The sequence below is a fragment of the Solanum stenotomum genome, chromosome 3 (genome assembly GCF_019186545.1).
Source record: "Solanum stenotomum isolate F172 chromosome 3, ASM1918654v1, whole genome shotgun sequence".
Taxonomy (NCBI): Eukaryota; Viridiplantae; Streptophyta; class Magnoliopsida; order Solanales; family Solanaceae; genus Solanum; species Solanum stenotomum.
In genome coordinates this window covers 24,554,134-24,580,816 of record NC_064284.1, presented here as the reverse complement: position 1 = coordinate 24,580,816, position 26,683 = coordinate 24,554,134, and the positions used below count along the sequence as shown (strand labels likewise).

Genomic DNA, 26,683 nt, shown 5'->3' with positions numbered 1-26,683 from the left:
GACTTCCGTAGACTGCTTGTGTTTATTTATTCTTTTAATAACAACATAACAAAGATTCATGATAGAAACGATGAATCTTTTGTGTTTACAATGTATAGAGACACTTTTGATTACAAGTCCGTCAGCACAAGAGGGTGGTACGCAATAGCTCATTCGACAACAATGGAGTGAGGGTGACATTGGTGTCCCACACCTTGACAATGTGTGACCTCGCCTCAAGTTCACAGTTAGCATAGAACTCTCGGACAAGGTGCAAGTTGCACTCAGTCGGCTCGGCAAAGATGAACTCCATGGAGCTCCTGAATTCGATGCATGATTTGGGGGGAAGTCCCTAACCAAGCTGTCGCGGTCTATGCACACGTCAGAGAAGTATTTCGCCTCAAGCTCTTCCCTTTTTTGGTCACTGCTTTTAGGTCGAAACGGTGAGTTTGTCCACAGGGACCTGTTGAGTGCAGGAGGAACATTGCCTCCGACTCGGACCCTTTTCCGGTGGCGTGAGGATGCCACCTCCTTGCCCGGTCACTGACTTCTAGACATGGTTTCTTACCAACAGTAACACACTTAATCAGCCCAAGATAAATCTCGTGACACTCAAGAGTCGTAGGTGATCAAGAAACCACCCCACACTCATTCTTTTAACACGTCAGTCACCTAAACAAGAAGGTACTCGAACTTTCTTCAACACGTTCAAGCAAGTCATATATAGCTCAAGGTGGAAATTTAGCAAACAATTGACGCCAAACTAATTGAATCTACTCAAGAATTCGAAATAACAAGAATGTCAAACCCCCAATTTCTTTCAAGCTATCCAGAGAAAATTTTCATTCAAGGCATCATGACAGTGTTATTGTGTTACTCAAGAGTCAAGACTTCACACAACACAAACAAGGCCTTGCACAATTATATCAAGCTCAATTTATCCGCAAAATCCACTCTCAAACATCAAACAAATTAAGGTATGTGGGTATACATTCAAGGGTCCCATATGACAGGTGCAAGACTTAATCCATTTCCCTAAGAACATAAATGCACCCATTGTAAGCAAATCAAGCATAAATTCGAAATTAGCACAACTCACATGTTGATCACCACACAACTTTGTCCAAGAAGATAAGAAACTAGTTAGAAGCATACCTTCAGTGTTGAAGAAGATAAAATTAAGCAAGACTTGTCGGTGAAAGCAACTCCGTGTCACGGATTTGGAGCAAGACCTTGAGGAGGAGGGGAAATTTGCGTGAAAAATTTGAAGGGAGTGGGGGAATTTGGGGGGTTAAAAAGGGGAATGGGTCGGGTTCTTCTAAGGTAAGACAGGTTGAAACCCATCTTTTTAATGAAATTCGAAAATTTTACCTCAAGTCTGCAACACAGAGTTGTCGTGGACTCCCCTGTTAAGGCCTGGGAATTAATTCTCATCAAAAAGGAAAATTCCTCTTCAGGTACATGATACAGATTTGATACGGACTTCCCTGTTTCGAAGAGGAAATTAAATCCCATCGAAATTGTATTTGCCCCTTAGGTAAGCAGCACGGAGTCACTACGGACTTAACTGTTTCGACGCAAACATTCTCCTCTTCTTTTTTTTTCTGTTTTTTTCGAGTTCAAATGTGTACTTGCCTGAGTTCTTCAATTATAGTCCTAAGCAATTCATCATCCCTACAATTGAAGCAAACAAAACAAAAAGTTAGAAAGAAAATGGGTTGCCTCACATCCTATTAGAATAGTAATACTCCCTATGTCCCAATTTATGTGACTTACTTTCCTTTTTAGTCAGTCTCAAAAAGAATGACACATTTCTATATTAAGTAACAGTTTAACTATAAAATATTTATTTTACTCTTAATGAAATGATTTACAGTCACACAAATTTCCATCATTCATATTGGACCACAAATTTTAACAGTTCCTTTCTTTCTTAAACTTCGTGCCGAGTCAAACTACCTCATATAAAATGGGACGGAGGGAGTAGGTATATACAATCCTACTTAGATTATGAATAGGAATAGTATATAGTGTCCTAGCTACTTAGAAAGGGATTGTATTGTAGTGTCCTAGCTAGTTGGAAAAGGAGTCTATTGTAATGTCTATAAACAGGGTCTCTATGTAATGTAGACACAACAATTCAATAATATTGTTTTCCTATATTTCTCATATGGTATCAGAGTCTCTACGATCTTGGTAGAGAATAAAAAAACTTTCACTGCCGACGGGTGGTTATTACTCATATATGTCATCCGTCTGGCCAACGATTATGTTAGCAAAAGTTGGGTCACTGTGNNAGTTCAAATGTGTACTTGCCTAAATTCTTCAATTATAGTCCTAAGCAATTCATCATCCCTACAATTGAAGCAAACACAACAAAAAGTTAGAAAGAAAATGGGTTGCCTCACATCCTATTAGAATAGTAATACTCCCTCGGTCCCAATTTATATGACTTACTTTCCTTTTTAGTCAGTCCCAAAAAGAATGACACATTTCTATATTAAGTAACAGTTTAACTATAAAATGTCTATTTTACCCTTAATGAAATGATTACAGTCACACAAATTTCCATCATTCATTTTGGATCACAAATTTTAAAAGTTCATTTCTTTCTTAAACTTCGTGCCGAGTCAAACTACCTCATATAAAATGGGACGGAGGGAGTAGGTATATACAATCCTACTTAGATTATAAATAGGAATAGTATATAGTGTCCTAGCTACTTAGAAAGGGATTGTATTGTAGTGTCCTAGCTACTTAGAAAAGGATTGTATTGTAGTGTCCTAGTTGGAAAAGGAGTCTATTGTAGTGTCTTTAAATAGGGTCTCTATGTAATAATTTAGACACAACAATTCAATAATATTGTTTTCCTATATTTCTCACATGGTATCAGAGTCTCTACGATCTTGGTAGAGAATCAAAAAACTTTCACTGCCGGCGGGTGGTTATTACTCATATATATCATCCGTCTGGCCAACGATTATGTTAGCAAAAGTTGGGTCACTGTGTATTTTTTCGATGACTACTTTCTTATATCTAATTTGTGTAGCACAGTGTCATCTTTCTGGTGACTACTTTTTCATATTTAATTTATGTAGCACTGTGTCATTTTTTTGGAGACTACTTTTTCATAATTAATTTGTGTAGCACCGTGCCATCATTCCGGTGACTATATTTTCATAATTAATTTGTGTAGCACTCTGCCATCATTCCGGTGACTATTTTTTTATATCCTATATGTATAGCACCGTGCCATCCTTCCGGAGACTATTTTTTCTTTTATTATTTGATTTGCGTAGAACCATGCATCTCTCCAGACTACTTTTCATATTTAATTTGCGTAGTACCGTGGATTTTTTCGAAATACTTTCTCATATCTAATTTGTATAACACCGTGTGTCTTTTTGGTGACTCCTCATATTTGATTTGCGTAGTTTGACTCGTGTTTCCGGTGATTCCTCAAATCTGATTTGCATAGGGTTGTGCTATTATTCCGACCCTATCCATATAATTTCTCTTTTAAGTAGGGTCGTGACATCATTTTGACCCCACCCATATAATTTTATTTCTTAGATTGTGACTACTTTCAACCATCAAATCTAATACTCCGACGTATGAGCATGTTTTGACCAGTTTTTCGATGACTTTCTTGTTTAAGATTGACTCATCTATTGATTCCAACACGATCCATATACTTTATACTAGATTCTGAGCACTTTCCGGCGATCGCTGCATTATGAAGAAATCTATATGGAGCAACCACCTAGTTTTGTTGCTCAGGGGAGTCTACTAGCCTTGTATGTCGATGGCGTAAGTAGTCTATGGTCTGAAACAGTCTTTGCAAGCTTGGTTTGGGAAGTTCAACACTGTGATTTTATCACTCTATGTATTATCGACATTATGCATCAAGTTTCGTATTTCATGAGAAGACCAAACACATTGAGATTGACTGACATTATGCATCAAATCTAGTATTTCATGAGAAGACTAAGCACATAGTGATTGACTGTCAATTTTGTGAAGTCGAGTGATCAACTTGCAGATCTCTCATGAAACCCCTCATCAGTCCTCGTATTAATTACATTTATAACAAGCTGGATACATATGATTTGTATGCACTAGCTTGAGGGAGAGTGTTAGAATAGTAATAGGTATAGACAATCTTACTTAGAATAGGAATATGAATAGTAATAATAGTAGTATGTAGTGTCCTTAAAAAATGATTGTATTGTAGTGTCCTAGTTGGAAAATGAGTCTATTGTAGTGTCTATAAATAGGGTCTCTATGTAATAATGTAGATACAACAATTCAATAAAATATTATTTTTCTATATTTCTCACACATCCAACGCCTTATTTTTTGTTGTGGCTCGACTCTTCTTCTTTTTTTTTTTCTTTTTTTTAATTTTATAAAGCTCCTAACCATTACAATCAATTGAAAATCTAAACTAAGTCCTAAAAATCAAAATTAAGAAAACAAAACAAAACATCATCTAATACAGCAGGTCACAAGTTACCTCCCATGTAGCGCCTAGTTTAAAATCGCAGCTCGACCCAGCTCGTGAATTACTCATCATTCAACTCGAGTGTTCTTGATCTTGATCCAAATCATTCCCGAAGTAATATTTGACACGCTGTCCATTCACAAAAAACGTGGAACTCTTGTCTTTGTTCGTTAGCACTACATCACCATCTTGCGTCATCCTCACCACTTCGAATGACCTACTTCACTTAGACCTTAGTTTTCTAGGAAACAACTTTAGTCGAGAGTTAAAAGAGTAGGACTTGCTGGCCAGGGTCAAAAGTGGGAGGGACGACGTGCTTGTCGTGCCACCTCTTCGTCTTCTCTTTATATAGTTTGGCGTTCTTATAAGTATGGAGCCTAAACTCCTCAAGTTCATGCAGTTGCCCTATCCTCTTCTTACTGGCCAACTCAGGGTAAAGATTCAGCTTCTTGATTGCCCAATACACTTGGTGTTCTAACTCTGCTAGAAGATGGCAAACCTTACCAAACACTATGAGATAGAGAGAAGTCCCTATTGGTGTTTTTTTTTTTGTGTGTAAATAAAGATTTTATTTCCAAAAAGTGAATATTTACAGATTTAGACACTTGCTGACCAGGTGTCTCTCAAAAGAAAGAAAATTTCTATGCAGGACTCACTTCTTACATGCCTAAGGAGTCACTTCTCATTACATACATTCTAAAGGAACTGATATAGAAAAAAACAATCAAAATAAAAAAAACAGCAATATCAGCTAACTATTCAACTCTACAGGACTTCATGGTATTGGAGCTAGTTTCTGCAACTGTGAGCACCAGGTTTTCTGATTTTTGCCCTTGATGTGTATATGTATAGTTATTTCCTTGCACACTCTGTCAATTTGGTAACTACCTTTTTGAAATCTGATTATATTCCTTTCTCTCCATATAACATTGATCACCATTGCAAAGGCACAACAAATGATAGCACCTTGTCATGCCCTTTTTGTTGCCCAGCTGATGATCCAATCTACCTCATGTTGCCAATCCCCAATGGTTCTTGTAAATCCCAGCCATGTCAGTATTCTGTACCATAGCTGCCTTGTAATGAGGAAGTCAAAAAATAGGTGATCTTGTGTTTCCATTGCAGCCTTGCAAAACACACATATAGAATCAACCTGCACCCTAAACTTTGCAAGTCTGTCAACAGTGGCTAGTCTCTTAGCAAAGCCAGCCATAAGATAAACTTGTGTCTAGGGTGAATGCTTGTTTGTAGAGTAATACACTTCCATGGTACTTTTGGGCATTGTGGCATTTCAGCAATATACATTTTTTTAATAGAAAACCTTGCCCCTATTGTCAGCATTTCAAGTCTTGTATGTAGATTACCCTGAAGTCCTGGTGCTTGCATAATAATTCTCCTGGATTCAATTATTTTCCTGATCACCCAGGTTGCATTCCTGGGTTTGCTGCATGTCTCATGCATGTCCCTATTGGTGTTTTGTATGCCCATAGTGCATCATCAAGCTTCCGAGCTCAATCCTTTCTCTGTGCACTCATAGTCTTCTGTAGGATCTGCTTCACTTCTTTGTTTGATACCTCCACTTGGCCACTAGTCTGCAGGTGGTAAGTTGTAGCCACCTTATGGCAAAGCTCATACTTAGCCAATAGATTTCTCATCACCAATTGATTTATGAAGTGTTTCCCTCCAACACTGATAATAGATTTTAAAGTCCCAAATCTGGTGACTGTTTTTTCATAAGCTTAATAACAACCTTTGAATAATTGTTGGGCAGAGCTACAGCCTCAACCCACTTAGACACATAATTCACCGTCACTAAAATGTATTGGTTCCCATTGGATGGTGGGAACTGATAAGCCTGAAATTTTAACTCATTTGAGGCCTTTTTAGTTCAACAAATAGTGTCCTCAATGACTATTTATGTCTGTATCTGATGATATTTTGATGTTTTATAGCTATGAAGGCTAAAAGACAAGGCAAAAATGAATTTGTGAAAAGAGACAAAACATTAAAGAGAGGGTAAACTCCCTGCTAAGGATTGCCTATCACAATGGGCGGATCGCCCAATAGGTTTGGACCTCACCTAAAATGACATTGTTCACTTCTGAAAATATTCAAGGCAGGTCGACGATGCAAAGTGTAAACAACAATTCACCAAAGAAGTTGGGCGAGCTAAAAGCTCCATCGCCGAATGTGACAGACTACGGAGTTAAAATGAAGGTTGAATGGGTGAGTAAAGGTGGTAATCAACGATTTGCTGAAGGGAAAAAGGACAAATATACCCCCGAACTATCATAAATGGTATGTCAATACCCTCCGTTATACTTTAAGGTTGTGTATGCCCTTACCGTCATTCTTTTGGGTTGTATATATCCTTGAATCTAACGGATGGACACATGGCAGCATCTAAATGATTTACCCAATTATTTTATTTATTTTTTACCCAAAAATTAAAAATCCACCCGACCCACAACCAAAATGGGTGGTGCTAAAATCCACACTTCATTTTCATCAAAAATCATCCCTTTATTCTTCTCAACCCACCATAACCATGGAATCAAGAACTCATCTTTCAAGGAAGAAGATGACTTGTTCACTAAAACTACTATTTTCTTCACTTTCACTAACATCCCTGCAAGTTATGTGAATCTTGTGTCTTTCAATTTTTTTAAATATGTAGCTTTATGCTTGCTAAACAAAAAAAAATTAAATTCATCTTCATTTAGCACAGTAGGAATCTAGGTTATTGGGTGTTTTATACATCATCTATTTCAAAAATATTTTCAACACATTTCAATAATAACAAATCAATTTGAGCTTGAAATTTTTTATTTGATTGTAGACCCACTTTAAAGCTTGAAGCTTTGTCCATCAATGGTGGTTGTATTTTCTCAAACCCTTTCAACAATAACAAATCGATTTGAGCTTGAAATTTTCGATTTGAATGTAGACCCACTTTAAAGCTTGAAGCTTTGTCCATCAATGGTGGTAGTATTTTCTCAACCCCTTTCAACAAATAATAAATTAATTTGAACAAAAAAAAATGAAATTGATTTCTTGATTTTGATTGAAATAATATGCTTCTAGGTTTTTGTTTGTGAGATTTGGAAAATGAATTGAAGAACATTTTTCCTTTTATTTGATTTTTAATGAAGATGAAAAGCTATGTTTTTTATTTTTAGTTTTAAATGTCATGATATTTTAATTTGGGCCATGGGTGGGTAAAGTATAGAAAATGGGTGGGTTTTCAATTTTTTTGGATAAATAAATAAATAAAATCAGGTAAGTTATTTAGATGATGTCATGTGTCAATTTGTTAGTCTTACGGGTATAGATGATCCAAAATATTGACGGTAAGGGTATATACAACCTTAAAGTATAACGGAGGGTATTAACATATCATTTATGATAGTTCAGGGGTATATTTGTCCTTTTTCCCTTTGCTGAATGTGAAAGGTTGACTCAATCAAGTTCGTCAATTGAGGTTCAAACACCTGAAGCCTGAAACCAAGAAAGGGTGAGCTGAAGAACAGAACATCGATTCGCTGTATCATGTAGGCTAGCCCAACTAATGTAACTGATTAGGTAGCACATGGAATTTCGAACTAATTTTTGGGAAAATTATAAATAGCGCAAAGGAGAGAGAAAATGTATCTTTTTGACGGCTGAACTTTTATCTTTTACCCATTCTAGCTTTTCATGGGGAGAAATAGACTATTTCTACTTTTCTCTTAGCCGAAGGATTTTGAACAATCCTGTAATTGACGATTGAGGGTTAAATTCAAAGTGGTGTTGAAGATTATTGTTGATTATCAACATTTTAATGGCTGAAAATATAATGGATATAATTTCTTTTCCTTTTATGATGTTTAGCTAAAACCCCGATTCTAGGGATGTGATTATGGAGTTGGATGCTAATTTAATTTAGTGGGTCTGGTGTCTTGCATTGTTTTTCTACTATATAGTCATGGATCTGAGCTATTTAACATGAGGTTAATTTATGGATTAAGGTTGCAAACTTAATCCTAGCTTATATCTTTGATTGATGCTTGAAAGAGACTTCTGCATTTTATAGTTTATTTCTTAAGTTTGATTAGTTGCTTATACCCAGTCGGTCTAAGCTACTGAGTACATGTGGATTGTACTCACCCCTATTTCTATTATCCTTTGTGTAGATCCTAGTCAAGGTGCTCTTCGTAGCGATTGATTGGATCTAGCGATTTCTTCTCTTTCAGAGTTGTGGTGATGAGGTCATCTCCATCTATCATTTACAGTCTTTAATTTCTTTTCAAATACTTGAAATGTATTCCAGATTCTAGAAATGTATAAGATGTTCTTTATACTTATGTACCAAGTTTTGGGATCTTCTTTGTTGTTTCTTTTTGGTTGTGGCCTGACTTCCCTTTGGAAGTCTTGTGTGTGTCATTTCATTGGGCTTACACACCAATTTTGGGGTTATCGGGGTGTGTGCCATCATGACCTTGGCTTTTAGGTTGTGACAGGAGGGGACTGGGGAGAAAATTACATAGAAGAGGTTGTCTTTGAAGGATCATAGTAAACAAAAGGGATCCAGATAGAGCGTCCTAGGAAACAACAGTAATAAGTATTATCCGGATAGACATCATTCTTGTTTGACCATAAAACTGCAATAGGTAAGTGGAAGCATTACTCATTAAATAAGATTTGATATGCAAAACCTGAGATGAAGTAGAGAGCTAAGAGGAAAAAGAGTCTCCTAAGCAAAATCAAGGTGAAGGAGGTAATAGCATTTAACAAGCAGTCTATCTAAATAAATAAAATAATGTATGTTTAAGCCAAAACTAACATATACTGCATGTACTTGACCAAAATGTCCTCAAAACAATAAAAAGAGGTCAAGCACAAATCAAACTGATATTTTTAAAAGGTGAAGACAAAAGACATTTTACTCAAGTAAAACAGGCTACCAAAATTATATGCAACAAATAGTTGGTTACCATGTCAAGAGTCTCGAGTATTGAGAACATATGCAGGATGAGCAACAAGTTTACTTTTAACTGGGCAATCACCATTACCAGCGGCTTCAGCTTTACGCATAGCTTCCTGCACCAGACATCAAAAAGATCATTAAAAAGGCTAACATTACAAATAATATGTAACCTCTAGAAAGAAAAAAAATCCCCGTTTAAATAGGTAATGGTATCATTGTAGTGAACTACACCAGCATTAAGAAAATGCATCTATGAAAAATGTGTTATCCAAGTCCAAACAAGATGCAGTTTTTACTCTCTAATTCAAGTTCCTGAGCTCTCCACGTCTATCTCTCCCATCCCTGTATCTTCCTCCTCTTCACTATCTTTATCACCACTGATGTCCTCATTTCCACGGCTGAGCTTAGCCATCTTTTCGTCAATCAATTTGTCTTCCTGATCACTCATCTGAATAGATACACCACATTAGAATCACCACAGAAGATATAAGTAACAGAGCGAAAAAACAGAAAGCAAGAAAAGAAAAGAAGATAGCCAGAGATGCATACATTTCTTTTACTTTTGTTCCTTACTGAAGTGTTCAATTCCAGTCAATCCATTTGGAGAACCCAATGTTCCAAAACTCTCCTAGGAACATGTACAGGGTCTAACCCACACAAGTTCCCGTTCTAATTGATAATCTGAATAATGTAGTTCTCCCCAATTATTTAATACTCCCTCCGTTTCAATTTGTTTGACCTACTTTCCTTTTAAATTTGTTTCAAGAAGAATGACCCGTTCCTTTTTTAGCAATTTTTATTTCAGCCACATGCCATGTTTAAAACCACAAGATTAAAGGACATTTTGGTACATTTGACAGATCTTTAATTTTAGACCACACGATTCAAAAGTCTTTTTTACTTTCTAAACTCCGTGCCAAGTCAAAACAGGTCACTCAATTTGAAACGGAGGGAGTAGTATTTTATTTGAAAACCTAAACAAGTCCACAATTCAAATTTATCAGGATTGGAAGTCTCTTTTATTAATTGTTATAAACTCTTGACCGTGTACATCCATACTATTGCAATCAAAACCAAATTAGAGATTTTAGAACTAACTTACATGACAATGGTCTCAACTAGCAAGCATCAAGACTCCAGATACTAGCGTCTAGCAGCGCCTTGCAAAGAGAGACAAATCGAAGGAGCGTTTTATTCAGTTGAACATACATATTTCCAACCACATATATGTATCAAGGACCATGTTGTTCTAGTAGATTGGAAGTACTCTCAAAGTAAAAAACGCTAATCAAGTATGACATTTGTGAAATAGAACCCCCTAACTTTTGGCTAAACCGTTACATGATTATTAAGAGATTTACCAACATGTGTTATGGCAATTCTTAGTCTCATATCCCCATTGAACTATGGCATTTATCAAACTAATGTCTCTCAATAAAACAAGAAGCACACATTCCACCATTATGATGAAAATATAAAAGCTCATTATAAAAATAAAAAAAGGTCGCTCACTGCTCTTGGGGCCTCCTTAACAGTAAGTTTTCTTTGTGACACTCTATTTCCTCAGTGCAAGCTGCAATTTCTTTAGTAAGGCTTGTTATGTCTTGCTCCTGTCAAAAGAAATAAATTAGAATCTGTAATCTAACAAGTTGGATTTCTTTGAAATTATAAATTTTAGAGACCAGCAAGAATCATAATGTGATAGGTGATAACAGCTGGAGTGGTCTAGCAAATAAAATTTAGTTGCTTATACTTGTGTTCAATTAAGAAACTAGTGTAAATTGTATGCATTATTCTTTACTCTTAAGATTTTAAAGAAAGTTCATTCTCCTCAAACTAGATTTTCTGGAAGGAACTATGCTCAACGATTGTCCATTAAAGTATTTTTCCATTCTCTTTCTTACTTTCCAGCAGTGAAGCAATATATAAGATTAATCCTAGAAGTATCTTTAACATTTGACTATAGTTAATGCATGAGAGAAGCAAATCATATTGAAAAGGTGACAGCACACTTAAGAGAGAAAAGAAAATGGTAATCAAAAGAACGATCCTATCAAGTTGATATTCATTTACCACAAAACTTGAAAATAAGCACAGGAAAATCAAAGAGAAAGTCAAGAGAAATTTGGGAAGCATCCTGTGGTGGATGGTAGAAAAAAATGACAGAACAGAGGTGGTCTTTGAAGGATCGTAGTAAGCAAAAGGGATCCAGCTAGAACATCCTTTTGAAAGCAACAGTAATGAGTCTAAACAGTCATCCTTCTTGTTTGACCTTAAGACTTTATAGGTAAGTGGAAGCATTACTCATGAAATAAGAACTCAATCTGAAAGGATCTGTTCAAGTTGGTCGATCGGTCTCTCCTTTATGTCCCGAGTCTCTGAACTCCATGGAATAGATTTCATTGGAAGGAGGGTGAAGAATGAACACAGTGGGGTTCGACTGTTGATATCCCAATCGGCCAGCATCAGTGGAAAATGGAACTATCAATCACGGGTTACTCGCATAATCGAGATGGGAGGAATAGCAACATCAGCATGTCCCTAAATTGATCCACTAGTAGGTAGTGGTAGGAGAGATCCATGGTGGGATAGTCTCGAATTCCGGCCAGCATTTCTGTCAATCAGCGGAAGGCTCACACATACTGGGAGGGTACGGCTTCAAGGGATGGACTGAGATGAAGTAGAGAGCTAACAGTAAAAAGAGTCTCCTAAGCAAAATCTAGGTGAAGAAGGTAATAATAACACATAACAAGCAGTCTTTATGAACAAATAATGTACTTCAAGTCGGAACTAACATATACTGCATGTGCGTAACAAAAATGTCCCGGAACAATAAATAAGCTTAAGCACAAATCAAACTGATATTTTTGAAAGGCGAAAACTAAAAATATTTTACTCAAGTAAAACAGGATACCATAATTAAATGCAATAAAAAGTTAGTTACCCTGTCAAGAGTCTGAGTATTGAGCACATGTGCTGGAAGAGCAACAAGTTCAATTTACGTAAAAAAAGATCATCAAAAAATGGCTAACATTACAAACAATATGTAACGTCTAGAAAAAAATTCCCCTTTTGATTAGTAATGGTATCATTTTATTGAACTACACAAGCGTTGAGAAAATGCAATCTCTATAAGTGATAACAACTGGTTCAAGAAATAGATAATAACATGAAAATAATGATGCCATGAAGAGCGCCATCAAACTGAAAACATTTCATCTCTATATATCCATGAATCTTCAAGGGAGGAGTCCTTCTCCTAATATTTTTTACTAATGCATCTTTAACTTCATTTGACTATGAAAATTTAGATTTGATTACTATTACTTTATGTAGTTATTTAATGATAAGTATAGCATTGGATGAAAATAATAAACTTCTCTTCGTTTGCTAAAATGAACAAGTAAAAATGAAACGAAGTATAATAGAGTGGTAGGGCTTGCATTTCGTATTGTCAAAACAAAGAGTGTTACCTCTTTGTCCGATTTTGTGTTTTTCTTCAACCTCTTGTGTATGGTCCCCACGAAATCACATGTACCCATTATTTAGTATCACATGCATCGTTTTTGTATGTATATAACCCGATGTCTGTGTAATATCCCTGTATCAATCTTGAAATTTGAATCTTGAAATCATATTCCCTTTCAAAATTGGAGCATAAATTATCATTGATGGAGAAATTGGTGGAAGTATCAGAACCAGAAATAGGAATAGATTTTGCACTAGGCTGCAAATGCCGAGCCACAGTGAACCTCAGATCACTTACTGCAGCCTATCCAATAGCATTCAAAGTTCAAACTTCTTCTCCTCACAAATTCCTTGTCAATCCACCCAGTGGCCTAATATCACCATTATCTTCAACCTCTTTCCAAGTGATTCTCAAGCCCCAACCCCAAATCCCTCCCACTTTCCCTCGCTCCCCTTCTGATCGCTTCCTCGTTAGAACAACAATAGCGTCAGAACTCGAACTAGAACACAACTCATCTTCTGAGTCGACTCGATCCGAAATCGTGAACTCCTTGTTCAAGTCAATTGGGCATCGTTCAACTCATGACATAAAACTCAAGGTGGTTTTCGTAGGTCCTTTTCTTCTCCGTCATGCCGTTAGTAACGGAGATTGTGATTCCGTTAGGAATATTATCAAACGGCAGCGATCCATTTTCACCGAGTTTTCAACCCGGGAAGCAGAGTCACTCTTCCGAGTAGCAAATCAGCTCCCTAATAACAACAACGACATGGTGAATATTTTGATTGAAGGTGGACTGAAGGTGGACGCATGTACTGAACCAAACGACGTTAAATGGGTGTCCAAGGGATGGACGGCGTTACATATCGCCGTCGCGAATGACCGGAGGGAAGAGATTGAGAGGTTATTGAGAGTGAACGGAGGGTGCAGGTGGTTGGATAGCAGAGACAAGGAGGGAAGAACGCCGTTACATTTAGCAGCGAGTAAAGGGTTATTGGAAAGTGGTAAGGCGTTGATAGGTGCAGGTGCGCAAGTGGATGCGAGAAGCAAAGATGGTCGAACAGCTTTGTTCAGAGCTGCTGCTAATGGCGACTGTCAAATGGTGAAGATGCTTGTTGAAATGGGTGCTGACCCTACTCTCACTGAATTGCATCTTGGGCGTTCAGCTCTTGATATCGCCAGAGCTAAGGGACACGTAAGTCCCACGTCCCCAATTTTTTTGTTTCATGGTTGACACATCATTCTCGTTCATATTAATTGAATTATTTGGATATGACATATTCGTGAACGAAAAAGAAGTTACTACTTATTCTTTAAAATATACTTAAAAAGTTACAACAATTCACTTATTATAGATTATAAAAAATAAAAAAATCACATATGAAATGGACTAAACAGAGTATTTGACAAGACAGAAATTTATGGAAGCATTACTGCATTATTAGAACTTAGAAGTGTGTCTTGACATTTCAATGACTACAACACATGTTATTGCCGTAAATGGGAAGTTGAAAATTTCAAATTTTCAAATATAAGAGATGTCGCTATTTGTAGAACAGATGATGAAGATGAAAGAAAGGGAGTAAATATCTTTATCGAGGTCCCCAACTTAATATCTTGAAAATGAAGTTATTGCAGAATGTTTGGATCTCAGGCTGCGTTTTAGATTTAAAATGAGTTATTTTTGTTACCTTCTGTATCCAAGTTCATAATACATGCATCTTTATTTTGCTAAATGCTCACATAATGGAATTCAAACTAGGCTGCAAACGGTCTGGTGCAAAGGCGTATCCGTGATTTACCCTGTCTATCACCCCTTAATCTATTAGGCCTGCCCAAAAATTTGCCATGACTACCATGTGTATGAAGTCTAGTTTCATTGCAATTATAGTGACCTTTCTGGAAATATCGTAAAACAATTTCAAAATTTCATGTGTAATATTATCAGGGGGTAGTCGTTACAATACTCGAAAGAGGAGAAGCAGTTCTACATGCAGCAAGGCGTGGAGACCTTCAGCTACTCGAGACTCTTCTCGAAAAGGGAGCAACCACCAACTTCCACGATCAATATGGTCTAGCAGCACTTCACATGGCAGCTATTAAAGGAAAAAAAGACGCAGTAATGATATTGGCTGAATTTGGAGCCGACTTGGAATGTCAGGACATAGAAGGTCAGACTCCGCTGCAAATGGCAGTCGAAGGCGGATGTGCACAGACGGTAGAAGTGCTGCTGAACAGAGGAGCCAATGTAAATGCCAAGAACAAGAAAGGTGCCACTCCACTTTCTGTTTCTAAATTTTTGGGTTATGAAGAAATAACGCAGCTACTTGTTGATGAGGGTGCAGTGCTTTCTGTAATTCCTTCAAATTCGCCGTCTTCCGTATCTTGATTTTTGGCTATGCAGATGTACAACTTTAATGAATATATGTATAATATCAGGTGATTCAAGTAATATGAACAAACTATAAATTTCCTACCTTTCCAACAAATCTTTGAAGTTCTACATTGTTGAAGTCCGTATAAAATTTAAGTCCTAAGTTAACGACTTTTCTTTTGGTTACGGATCAACAGAATCAAGTGGTACTCTGTGCTACGTCAAATTAAAAATCAATAAAATTGTTATGTGATTAAATTATGAGGTTGTCTTCTTCTTTTTTTTCACCAAATTATGAGGTTGTCAAGTAAAGGTAAAAATTAGTCAAAGTCTTCAAGTGACATACTCCAATAAATCAATTAAAATTTTGTCAAATGTTCAGTTTTGATTGATCCGGTAACTCGACGAGACAGCTTAAATCAAGCAGAAGACTTTGTCTCAGGTGGAGAAAAAGAAATTTTTATGTTATGACTCGCACAGTATTCAAGTGAAGGTTCATCACATAATTTGTCACTTGGTAATCATTCAAACAAAGATTTGTTGCACCAAAAGTCTCTATTCTTTCTATTTATTTTTCATTTAAAAATCATCCAATTAAATCCTTTGGATTCTTTGATATCTATTATAGAGTAATTCGGTGTTTTGTTATTCATGTATTAATTACAATTTACCTCCTATTCAACTATCAAACATGATATTATTATTTATGCAAGATTTAACACCGATATAACTTACCTCTAAATCCGTAGTGATAAATAAAACAGGCAGTAAATTATATATTTGCTCTATTAGTTAAAAACTTGGACATGTGAGCTACTGGCTTTGCGTATAAGTTGGACTGTTGTAGTACTTACAATATATTGAGAATTGTATAGAAGTCAAACCCCCAATTCAGCTTCTGCTCTTTCTCTTCTGCTAACCCAAACTCAATAGATTCTTCATTTCCTACCAAAATGCGCACCTCCATGAATACTACTTCTCTCTTCTTCTTCATCATCATCTTCATTGCCCCATTATCCTCATCACTACCACACCACCATTCCCATTTTCTCAAACACACTCTTCCCCACACCAGTAATCCACATCCATACATCGAAATCACTCACCCATTACCCTTCACTAACCTCACTCCATCTTGCTCTCATCCCTCATTCACCCACAATTTCGGTAACACATATGGCCTTCCACCTGTCTCCGTCCCTTACTCCCCTCCCCTCAATTGCTCATGGACCCATGTGGTTCTCCAGTTCAAAGCATCTTGCAAAGGGGAGCAGTATGACCGTATTGCCGCCGTTTGGTTAGACGGCGCTGAGCTTCTCCGTACCAGCACTGCTGAGCCCAACGATGACGGAATTTACTGGACTGTTGCGAAAGATGTCACCAAGTACAGTTCGATTCTTGTTAAGGAGAATATTACTCTTTCTGTTATGCTGGAAAATCTGGTTAATGATATTTTTACTGGTGTGTATCATGTGAATGTTACTTTTTTATACTATGATGCTAAGAATCTTACGGGGGTTCAATTGGATGATTATGTGGATAATCTGATTTCAATGGGAGCGAGCAAAATGGGAAGTTTGCTGGGTTCAGATGACAGACCAGCGGATTTGATATTGCCTGTATCGGCTAATGGAGATAATGGGCTTTGGTTTCGAATTGAGAGTGAATCGGGATCGTATGGGCAAAATGTTGTGATTCCTAGGAATACTTATAAAGCTGTGATGGAGATTTATGTATCGTTTCATGGGAATGATGAGTTTTGGTACTCTAATCCACCGGATTCATATATAAAGATGAATAATTTGACCACAAAGAGAGGACATGGAGCGTATAGGGAGGTTTTGTTGAAGATAGATGAGAATTTGGTGGGATCTTTGGTACCATTTCCGGTGGTTTTCACAGGAGGAATCAATCCTTTGTTCTGGGAACCAGTGGTTTCAATTGGTGCCTTTGATCTTCCTTCTTATGATATTGATTTAACGCCCTTTTTGGGGCTTTTGCTTGATGATAAATCCCACTTTTTGAGTCTTGGAGTGGCGGATAGTATCCCATTTTGGTTAGTGGATGGGAGTTTGCATCTATGGGTAGATAATTGCGCATTGCCATGTGAAGTTCAGGCTAAAGTTCTTGATTATGGTACTCCTAAGTTTAACATTGAGCGATTGTCAAGCTTTCGAGGACTTGATGGGTCATGTGAGATTGAGATGAAGAGGAAGAGCAAGGTTTCAGGGTGGGTGAATTCAACTTCAGGAAATTTAACCACAATAGTTTCTAGAGAAGTGAAATTTAAGAATAAGATAAAGTTCTATCTTAATGGTACTGAAAAAAGGGTAAGACAGAATGTGAGAGAAGAGACTATAGTAAGTGTACTGTCTGATACAGGTATCACGATTTCTCGGACCACTACGAAAAAGACATATCCACTTAGTATGACCACTAAGAATTCGCCTTCATCAGAGAATGATACAAGCTTGATGCTTACTGACCTAGACCATGAATGGAGGGAGAGGAAGTCCATTGGGGATTTATCAATCTCCTTGATAAATCGGCAGAAATGCAATGGTTGGATGGTCGTTCAAGATCATGATGTTCTATCTGGTGGTGCCACCACTCAACAAACTTATTCTTATAGGGATGAAGTTGGTTGCTATTCCCGGATCGTTTCAGCTGGCAATGGAACGCTTATGAACGACACTTCAAGCAGTATTTGTTCATTTTCGTCTTTGTGAATTATGACTCCGTTTGGGGAGTCCTTTTTATAAGTTAAATGATCCATTCCCACAATCATTCCTTTCCCTGTGACCCTATTGTAGTGTATAGCATGAGTTGATTTGATCCCCAACTCATGCCTCGGTATTAAATGTAAATAATTTGTGTTCTTGTAATGCAAGTTTTATGGTTCAATAAGAATGTGAACTGACAGGAAAATCAACTTACATTGATTATTTGCTGGTATTCCTTGTTTGGTATGTGATTGAACTCTGGATAAAGTCTTTCCTGCCTTCTGGATATCAATAAACCTTCAAGATTTGTTTCCTCAAATCCTCACTGATGGAGAAGTGGCTGCAGCCTCCAGTTCCATCACATCTCATTTGGGAAGTAGCTGGTGGTTTTATTAGTATCCGGAGACTTGATGTCATTAAAATGCTGATACCATTCTTGCTAACGCTACCGTAGTGTTGCCTTACATTTCAGTTAGATTGACAATCATTAGCCCACAAGGGAGGAAAAGAGTTAGAGTATCATAGATGTCACCAGAGACAAACTTACAAAAGAACAGAGTAAGTGATGGAATGACTGAAAATTTGAGCATAGGTCACTATCTTCATTCTAGTGAATCCTATATAGCATGTACTAGAAAGAACCTGATGAAAAGATTAGGAATTTAAGGATGGTGTTTACTGTGAATTCTGCATCTTGTAAAGGACTCTATCACGTTCGCTATCTGGAAATATCAGCTTTTGAGTTCAAGCGACTGAGAGAGTGACAAGGATACTGCACTCTAGTGCAAAGACCTGAGCCTCGTGTTCAATATTTTGCACAAATGACTCCTTAGGTCCTGAAAGAGACACCGATCATATATGGAAGTTACATTGGAGTGGCTTTGAAGCTAGTGTCTTTACTTTTGTCATTAGCAAAGTGTAGTAAATTCTGCTTGTTGCTTTTCTTTAGAATGTACTGCTTTTTTCTTCTGCTGAAGCAGCATTTCTATCAGTTGGTGAGCTAGCCGCTACTATAGTGGTGAAACTTTAGCCCGCAACTAACCCCTGAAGCAAAGACAGATCAAATGAGAAACAACCACGCTCTCTCTCCACTTGAGCAAAGAAGCACAAAAGGAAAGGACTCAGAGAAGGATGAAACCAAACTGCTATGAAACGAAAATATGCCTCTTGAGGAAAGAAAAAATGAGCTTGTAGAAGCTTGATATATAGTAACCAAATCACAAACAATTCCAAATGATGATATATTAAATAGGCCTATGCTTCGAGCAACCGAGCTTACTACAATATCAAGTTGAGTAAGAGCCCGAGCCAAACCAAACTCAATAAGCTTGCTACGATACCAATTTGGGTCGAGCTAGAGACCAGCTTTGGTATGGTAAAACACATCTGGAGCAAAGGCGAAAAGTCTTTGTAGCTTTTGCTATCGAGTGTAGTGTTACAACTTCAGAAAAGTTGATGCACATAAACTACTAATTGATTACGAAAAATATAAAAACTACTTAATAGTGTTTAGATTCAAATGAGATTGATTTTTAAATTATTATTTTTCCAGTTTAAATTTTTACGCAAGTAGTCAAATCCAAATAGAGTTTAATAAATATTTAACATCAAATTTAACTTCCACAGTCGCACAACAAAAACCCAACCTAATTAGGGCTAGTTGTATGGATCCTCACTAATCATGTGATTCCATTTAGTCTCATCTCCAGCTCGGTCAAACTGGCCTAATTTTATCAAGCCAAACTGAGTCTAACCAAACTCTAATCGAAACCTGGCCAAACCAAGTTACAACCAGAACCGATGAGGCAAGCTGAACTGAGCTAAAATATAAACGAACCTTGTCTAGCGAACCTAGTTCACTGGCACCTGCTTGAGCTTAATTTGCTACACTAGTGGAGCATATGTAGGAAGAAGCAGAATTTTCTACTACAAACGATATCTCAACGCATTCATCAGTTAGATAATAACACATTGCATGACTTTCCAAGCTTCTCAAAAATACGACAAACTGAAGCTTTCCATTCACTAGCTCTATCATAACCATTGCTCAACATTAATCCCGCCTATCTGGAATAGCTATTCCAAAATATACTTGTGACAGAAGAAGAATTGAGATGACAAGGTGTAGAGTTGTTCATTCTCATTGCAAAATGTATAATAAGATTGGAATTATCAAACAGCCGCACAAACTTAAATTGCAAGATTGATTTTATGTAAAAACTAAATGCTTGTCAAGGAAAATTGCCAAAGTAAACTAAGGGCTAATAAAGGAAATGAAAAAAAGGTGAGGTAGGTTCTGTAGGAGCTGCATCTGTGAAGAATGTGCTATCCAAGTTCAAACAAGCCGCAATTTTTACTCTCTAATTCCAGTTCCTGAGTTCTCCACGTCAATTTCTCCCATCCCTGTATCTTCCTCCTCTTCACTATCTTCATCACCACTGATCTCCTCATTTTCACGACCGAGCTTAGCCATCTGTTCAGCAAGCAATTTGTCTTCCCGTTCACTCACCTGAAAAGACAAGTCACATCAGAATCACCACAGAAGAAACAAGAACAACAGACAAGATACAGAAAGCAAGAAAAGTAGATTAAAAAAAAAAGATAGCCAGAGAATGTATACATTTCTTTTAATCTTGTTCCTGATTAGATTGTTCCATTCCCCAGTCAATTCAATGTTCCAAAACTCTCCTAGGACCATGTACGGGGTCTAACTCGCACAATATTCAGTTATAATTGATATGTTGAATAATGTAATTCTCCCCAATTAGTGTTTTATTCAAAAACCTAAAACAAGTCCTTAATAATTTAAAATTATCAGGATTGGACCTTTATTAACTGTAAAACTTTTGCCCATGTACATCCACATACTATTGCAATCAAAACCAAATTAGAGATTTTAGAATCAACTATTATGACGACGGTCTAAATAAGTCAGCATCCGGAGCACTAGCAGTGCCTTGCAAAGAGAGACAAATCGAAGGAGCACTTTATTCAATTAAATATACATATTTTCATCCACATATATGTATCAAGGACCATGCTATACTAGTTCAGAAGTAATTTCAAAGTAAACATAATAATCAAGTATGGCATCTGTGATACAGAACCCCCTGCTTCTTGCCCCAACAATCACATGATTATTAAGAGATTTTCCAACAATATGTGTTATGGTTAATCTGGTCTCAAATTTCACATCTCAATCTCATATCCCCATTAATCTATGGCATTTATCAAATTAAGGTCTCTCAAAGGTATGAAGAAACACATTCCACAATTATGATGAAAATAAAAAAGCACTCATATTTTTTTTTTTTTTTAAAAAAAGGTAGCTCACCGCTCTTGGAGCCTCCTTGACAGCAAGTTTTCCTTTGTGACGCTCTATTTCCTCGGTGCAAGCTGCAATTGCTTTAGTAAGGATTGCTATGCCTTGCTCCTGCCAAAAGAAATAAAATAGAATCTGTAATCTAACAAATTGAATTTCCTTTGAAATTATAAATTTTAGGGACAAGAAATAATAATAAGAATGGCATAATGTGGAAGCCTCGTAAGTGATAACAGCTGGAAGTGGTCTAGCATATGGTGGGCATGGTACACTAGATACCAAATTACCATCATACCAAAACTGAGATTTTTGATACTGCATTTCGGTATTATGGTTTTGGTAAGCATTTTAAAATTTGTTGGTATTCGGTACAACAGCATACCCAGTAATAGTCCCACAAATGGGGTCAGGGGGAGGGTGTACACAAACCTTACCCCTACCGTTGTGGGGTAGGGGTTGTTTCCATTAAACCCTCAACTCAAATTTTTGGTACGGTATTTATTAAAAAATACCGAAATACCAAATACCGTACCGAAGTATATAGTTAAATATAAAATCCATATATATTATTATAATATTAGAAAATATATAAAATAGTATAACAAAAATTATTTATTTAGACATTGGTACTTTGACTACTCTATCCTAATTGAAATGTGCTTTTATTGTAATTGATTAACAATAGAAGTATTTTTAATACCGAATCAATTAGGTATTGTAATGGTATAGTACTTTTAATAATCAAAAACCAAAATTACATGAACTGAAGTTTCCCCATATCATGCCCACCCCTAGTCTAGCATATAAGATTAAGCTGATTATACTTGTGAGTTCTGACCAGTTAAGAAACTAGTGGGAATTGATTGCGTTACTCTTGTGATTTTTAGGAAGGTTCATTCTCCTCAAATTGGAATTTTTTGAAGGAACTATGCTCAACGATTGCCCACCGAAGTAATTTTCCATCCTTTTTTTCACTTTCCAGCAGTGAGCAACATAAAAGATTAATCCTAGAAGTATCTTTAAGCCTTTAACATTAACTATGGTTGATGCGTGAGACAAGGAAAACACATTGAAAGGTGACAGCACACTTGAGAGAGAAATGACAGTCAAAAGTATGATCCTGTCAAGTTGATATTCATTCACCACCTAACTTGAAAATAAGCACAGGAAAAACAAAGAGAGCCAAAAGATTTTTCGGAATCATCCTGTGGTGGAGAAGACTGGGGAGAAAAAATAAAACGAAATACAAGAGGTGGTCATTGAAGGATCATACTAAGCATAAGGGATCCAGCTAGAGCGTACTAGAAAACAACAGCAGTGAGTATTATCCAAACAGGCATCCTTCTTGTTTGACCATAAAACTGTAATAGGTAAGTGGAAGCATTACTCATAAAACAGGAATTGGATATGCAACAGCTAAGATAAAGTAGAGAGCCAAGAGAAAAAGAGTCTCCTAAGCAAAAATAAGGTGAAGGAGGTAATTGCACATAACAAGCCGTCTATATAAATAAATAATGTACCTTTAAACTGGAACAAACATATACTGCATGTGGTTGACCATAATGTCCTCAGAACAATAAAAAGTCCCAAGCACAAATCAAACTGATATTTTTAAAAGGTGAAGACTAAAAGCATTTTACTCAAGTAAAACAGGCTACCATAATTATATGCAATAAACAGTTAGTTACCTTGTCAAGAGTCTGAGTATTGAGCACATATGCTGGAGGAGCAACAAGTTTAATTTTAACAGGGCAATCATCATTACCAGCAGCCTCAGCTTTCCGCATAGCTTCCTGCACCAGACGTGAAAAAAATCATCAAAAACAGGCTAACATTACAAACAAAATATAACCACTAGAGAAAAGAAATCCCCTTTTGACAGGTAGTGGTATCATTTTATTGAACAACACCAGCATAAAGAAAATGCAACCTCCAGACCCCACAGGTGGGTACACACTGGGTTATTGTTGCATAAGTGATACCAACTGGTTAAAGAAATAGATAATAACATGAAAATGATGATGCCAAATGTACAAACCTTAATGTGAAGAACACCATCAAACTGAAAACATTTCATCTCAATATCTGCTCGAATCTTCAATGGCTGTGGAGTCATTCTTCTCCTAATATTCTTTACCAATGCATCTTTAACTTCCTCGGACAAAGCAGGAGCAACTTTAGTTACCTAGAGAAGATAAGATAAGATAATAAATATTATTAGACATCATTGGACGAAATAAACCTAGAAAATGATATGACAAAAGACCAACCTCCTTCCCATCAGGACCAATTTCTTTGACTTCACGAGTGAGGGAATTAAGTATTGAATCTGGATCACTGACAACCAATTTGAATGCCTAGAAATCAAAACCAAGAATTTCATGATGAATCTTGCCAATCAGAAGAGGGAAAAGAAATATTTGGAAATCGATACAAATTCTCACCTCAAAAGCATGACCATATTTTCTATATAAAGGCCAACCTACATGAATATACAAGTCCTGCAATTAACATGCCCAATGATTAATAGAAATTAAAGAGTAAAACTCAAAGTTCTACTGGAGAGGGATTTTAAAAGAGGAAAATTTCAGTAGTGTTACATGGATATGCATTTTTCTCAATAAACAATAATGAATGTTCCTCTCTACCCCAACTAAGGTAGGGGACTAGGGGTAAGGTCTGTGTACACCACATCCTCCACAGACCTCACTGGGTATGTTGTTGATGAAACAATGTTGAATATTCTCTTATATCTCAAACAGCAAGTAATTGCATTTCCCACAGAACATGACCAAATTTAGGAAAAGCAGTTCCTGGCAACTCAATCCTCAGAGAGAAAAGAAAAGAAGGGATAAATGGGCATTCCCTCAAAAGCAGCAGAAGTTCTAATTAACATGCAAACTAGTTTGCATGGCCAAGGGCACATGGAAAAAAAAGCAGTCACACCGTTTCGTGAAATTTTAGGCAGAAATCATCAGAGATGCAAGGACGAATAGTCCACTTAAGACAACATATAACAAGGGCAACAAACGAGAAAAAGAGCAAATGAAAGTAACAAACTCCTTCATGCTAAGGCCTAAGGCATTACATAGAGTATAGTATATTTAGGCACTCCCAGTTACAAAGCAGTAAGGCAGAGAAAAGTAACTGGTAAAATACCCATATTGAAGAAAGTGATAGCAAGTCTATGTTCACACTTGACTAGCTAAAACCAGATAAATTTCATAGAACTTTTATTAGAACTTCTTCAACACTCTATACCACCACCAATCCAGCAGGCCCAGACCATTACACCAGCAGAAAAAGGCCTCTTGCCCCTTCAATGCAATTCACAAATAATATCTTGAAACCCTACATTGACCATGGAAGATATCCAATTGCAGTAACATCAACTGTTTTGCTGCACTTATGAACTCCCTAAAAAGCAAAGATTACACTTCCAGTTCTTGCTTGTCCTTGAAGTAAAGCATTACCCAAAGAACTAAATCAATAGAAAGTTAACATCGCCCAAACTTCACAATAATGTGACAGAATAAATTGTGAAACATATTTTTTTGCAAATCCATGTATTCTACACATCTCTATATCAAACTGGAGTTCTTAAGAAAAGAAATCAATTGGATGGTACCCATAAACAAAATGATAATGGAAAGCATAAACTTTTTTTTTTCAAATAGGTAACTTAATGGAAAACATAAACTTAAACTCAAATTTTCTTTTATATGATACAACTGTTATCTTAGAAGAGCCATGTACACCTAAGAAGAGAAATCAATCGGATGGGATCCACAAACAAAACTGAAATGGAAAACATGAACTTAAACTCTTTCTTTTCTTTTATAAATATACATACAACTGTAATCTTAGAGGATCTTTCATGTACGTCTATCCTTAATCTGTAAGGGGTCGTTTGGTTGGGAACAAGTTATCCCAGGATAAGTTATCCTGGGGTTAGCTATCCTGGGATAACTTATCCCACCATGTATATGGGATAACTTATCCCATCACTATGACATAAATGGTGGGATAAGTTATCCCAAACAAGGCAACCAAACAAGATACAATTTTTCTATCCCATCACTATTATTTTTTATCCCTCACACCAAACGACCCCTAAGAGACATGGCTCAAAGGACAAGACTCATAGCTAAATTTTTTGCCAAACCACAGTTTCCTTTCTCTGAGTTCTTTTAAGAGAATTCCATTTCATCATACTGCATAAAAATAAGCAGACCAATTCCACCTAATCATTTCGCATGAACTCTTCTTTAGATTTATTGTTTATCTTTAGGACAGTACACCGTTCAAAGCTCGGAATGGGAGTGCAAGAAAATGTCAAATCAACAATACTAACTCAGTCATTTGCTTCGCACTTCAATAATTTCTACTATCCATAGGCCTCATATTCAATAGAAATTCCAAATTGAACCAAATGTTTTGCTCCCTTTGTATACCTGACACATTTCCCATTTACAGATATTACAATAATTCAAATTCATTAAACTATTCCAAATTTTAAACTTAGATACCATGTCTTCTAAACCAAGCTAATTCCTCATCCCTTGCATTAATTTTTTCCATCCATTATCACGAATTATACAAAAAATTGAAACAAAATGTAAAATCCAATATCCAGATTAATTCCTTCATATATATGAAATTAAAAGGAGATAGTAGTAACTTTCTGTAGGACCAAAGTAAAACAAAAAAAAGGAATTTGAGAAATTATCTAACCTCCAGATCAATTCCCATGGTTTCAGCAACATGACGCATGATTGAATGAACAAGCTTACTCTTATTATACCTCTCCTCACAAGCGGAAATATCTTCCTCAGAAACCCTTCGTTTACTGAGATCGATATATCCTTTCTCCTTATCAACCCTAAGAACCATAACCGGTTCGATGCGTCCAACTTTGATAAGACTGCTAATACTCCGAATACGACGACGAGAGAGCTCAGAGAAAAGGATCATTCCTTCAATGTTATTGTACTCTAGAAGGGCAACGTAGGCGCCGCTGTCAGCCATGCTTTTCACCTGTATCATCACAGCTTGGTCTACTTCAGGGTACTTGGCTTCGTACATTCGACATTCGAGGTTCGGGGAGTTGGTCGCCATGATGGGCAGGAGTAGCAGTTACTAGGGTTTCGCAGAGAAAGAGATGATAGGAATGGGTTTTGACTGTAGAGGGGCTGAAAGAAGACGGACCACTCGCAATATATTCCTTACACAATTATACACTACAACCCTTGAGGTTTCATGCGTTAAAATTAGACCTATTGGCTATTTGTAAGGCTCAATACAAACCAAATGGAATACAAGTTATACCGGATAAATTATATTGGGATT

General features: G+C 36.7%; 3 protein-coding genes and 1 long non-coding RNA gene across 5 annotated transcripts; 2 read left to right on the top strand and 2 right to left on the bottom strand.

Annotated features, from left to right (window-relative positions):
• Positions 1-378: 378 nt before the first annotated feature.
• LOC125860764 (uncharacterized) lies at positions 379-13,034 on the bottom strand. Of its 2 annotated transcripts, none has more exons than XR_007445871.1 (6): positions 12,923-13,034; positions 10,962-11,059; positions 10,552-10,609; positions 9,746-9,897; positions 9,457-9,562; positions 379-651 (listed from the first exon to the last, which is right to left on the bottom strand). It is a non-coding gene; the product is annotated as an uncharacterized LOC125860764 (long non-coding RNA). The 2 variants fall into 2 exon arrangements; XR_007445872.1 differs by having other exon boundaries at positions 379-542.
• A 40-nt stretch (positions 13,035-13,074) lies between these two features.
• Positions 13,075-15,404, top strand: LOC125860741 (protein VAPYRIN-like). The gene is made up of 2 exons (XM_049540763.1): positions 13,075-14,110; positions 14,864-15,404. Exons 1-2 carry the CDS (start codon positions 13,121-13,123, stop codon positions 15,302-15,304), a joined length of 1,431 nt encoding a protein of 476 aa, XP_049396720.1. The 5' UTR covers positions 13,075-13,120; the 3' UTR covers positions 15,305-15,404.
• Positions 15,405-16,231: 827 nt separating this feature from the next.
• Positions 16,232-18,217, top strand: LOC125860736 (peptide-N4-(N-acetyl-beta-glucosaminyl)asparagine amidase A-like). The gene has a single exon (XM_049540756.1). The coding sequence runs from the start codon at positions 16,243-16,245 to the stop codon at positions 18,016-18,018; it is 1,776 nt and encodes a 591-aa protein (XP_049396713.1). The 5' UTR covers positions 16,232-16,242; the 3' UTR covers positions 18,019-18,217.
• A 1,904-nt stretch (positions 18,218-20,121) lies between these two features.
• Positions 20,122-26,588, bottom strand: LOC125860751 (eukaryotic translation initiation factor 2 subunit alpha homolog). Its single transcript, XM_049540771.1, has 7 exons — positions 26,069-26,588; positions 23,779-23,835; positions 23,605-23,691; positions 23,373-23,519; positions 23,023-23,127; positions 21,347-21,445; positions 20,122-20,521 (listed from the first exon to the last, which is right to left on the bottom strand). Exons 1-7 carry the CDS (start codon positions 26,450-26,452, stop codon positions 20,366-20,368), a joined length of 1,035 nt encoding a protein of 344 aa, XP_049396728.1. The 5' UTR covers positions 26,453-26,588; the 3' UTR covers positions 20,122-20,365.
• Between the last annotated feature and the right edge of the window lie 95 nt (positions 26,589-26,683).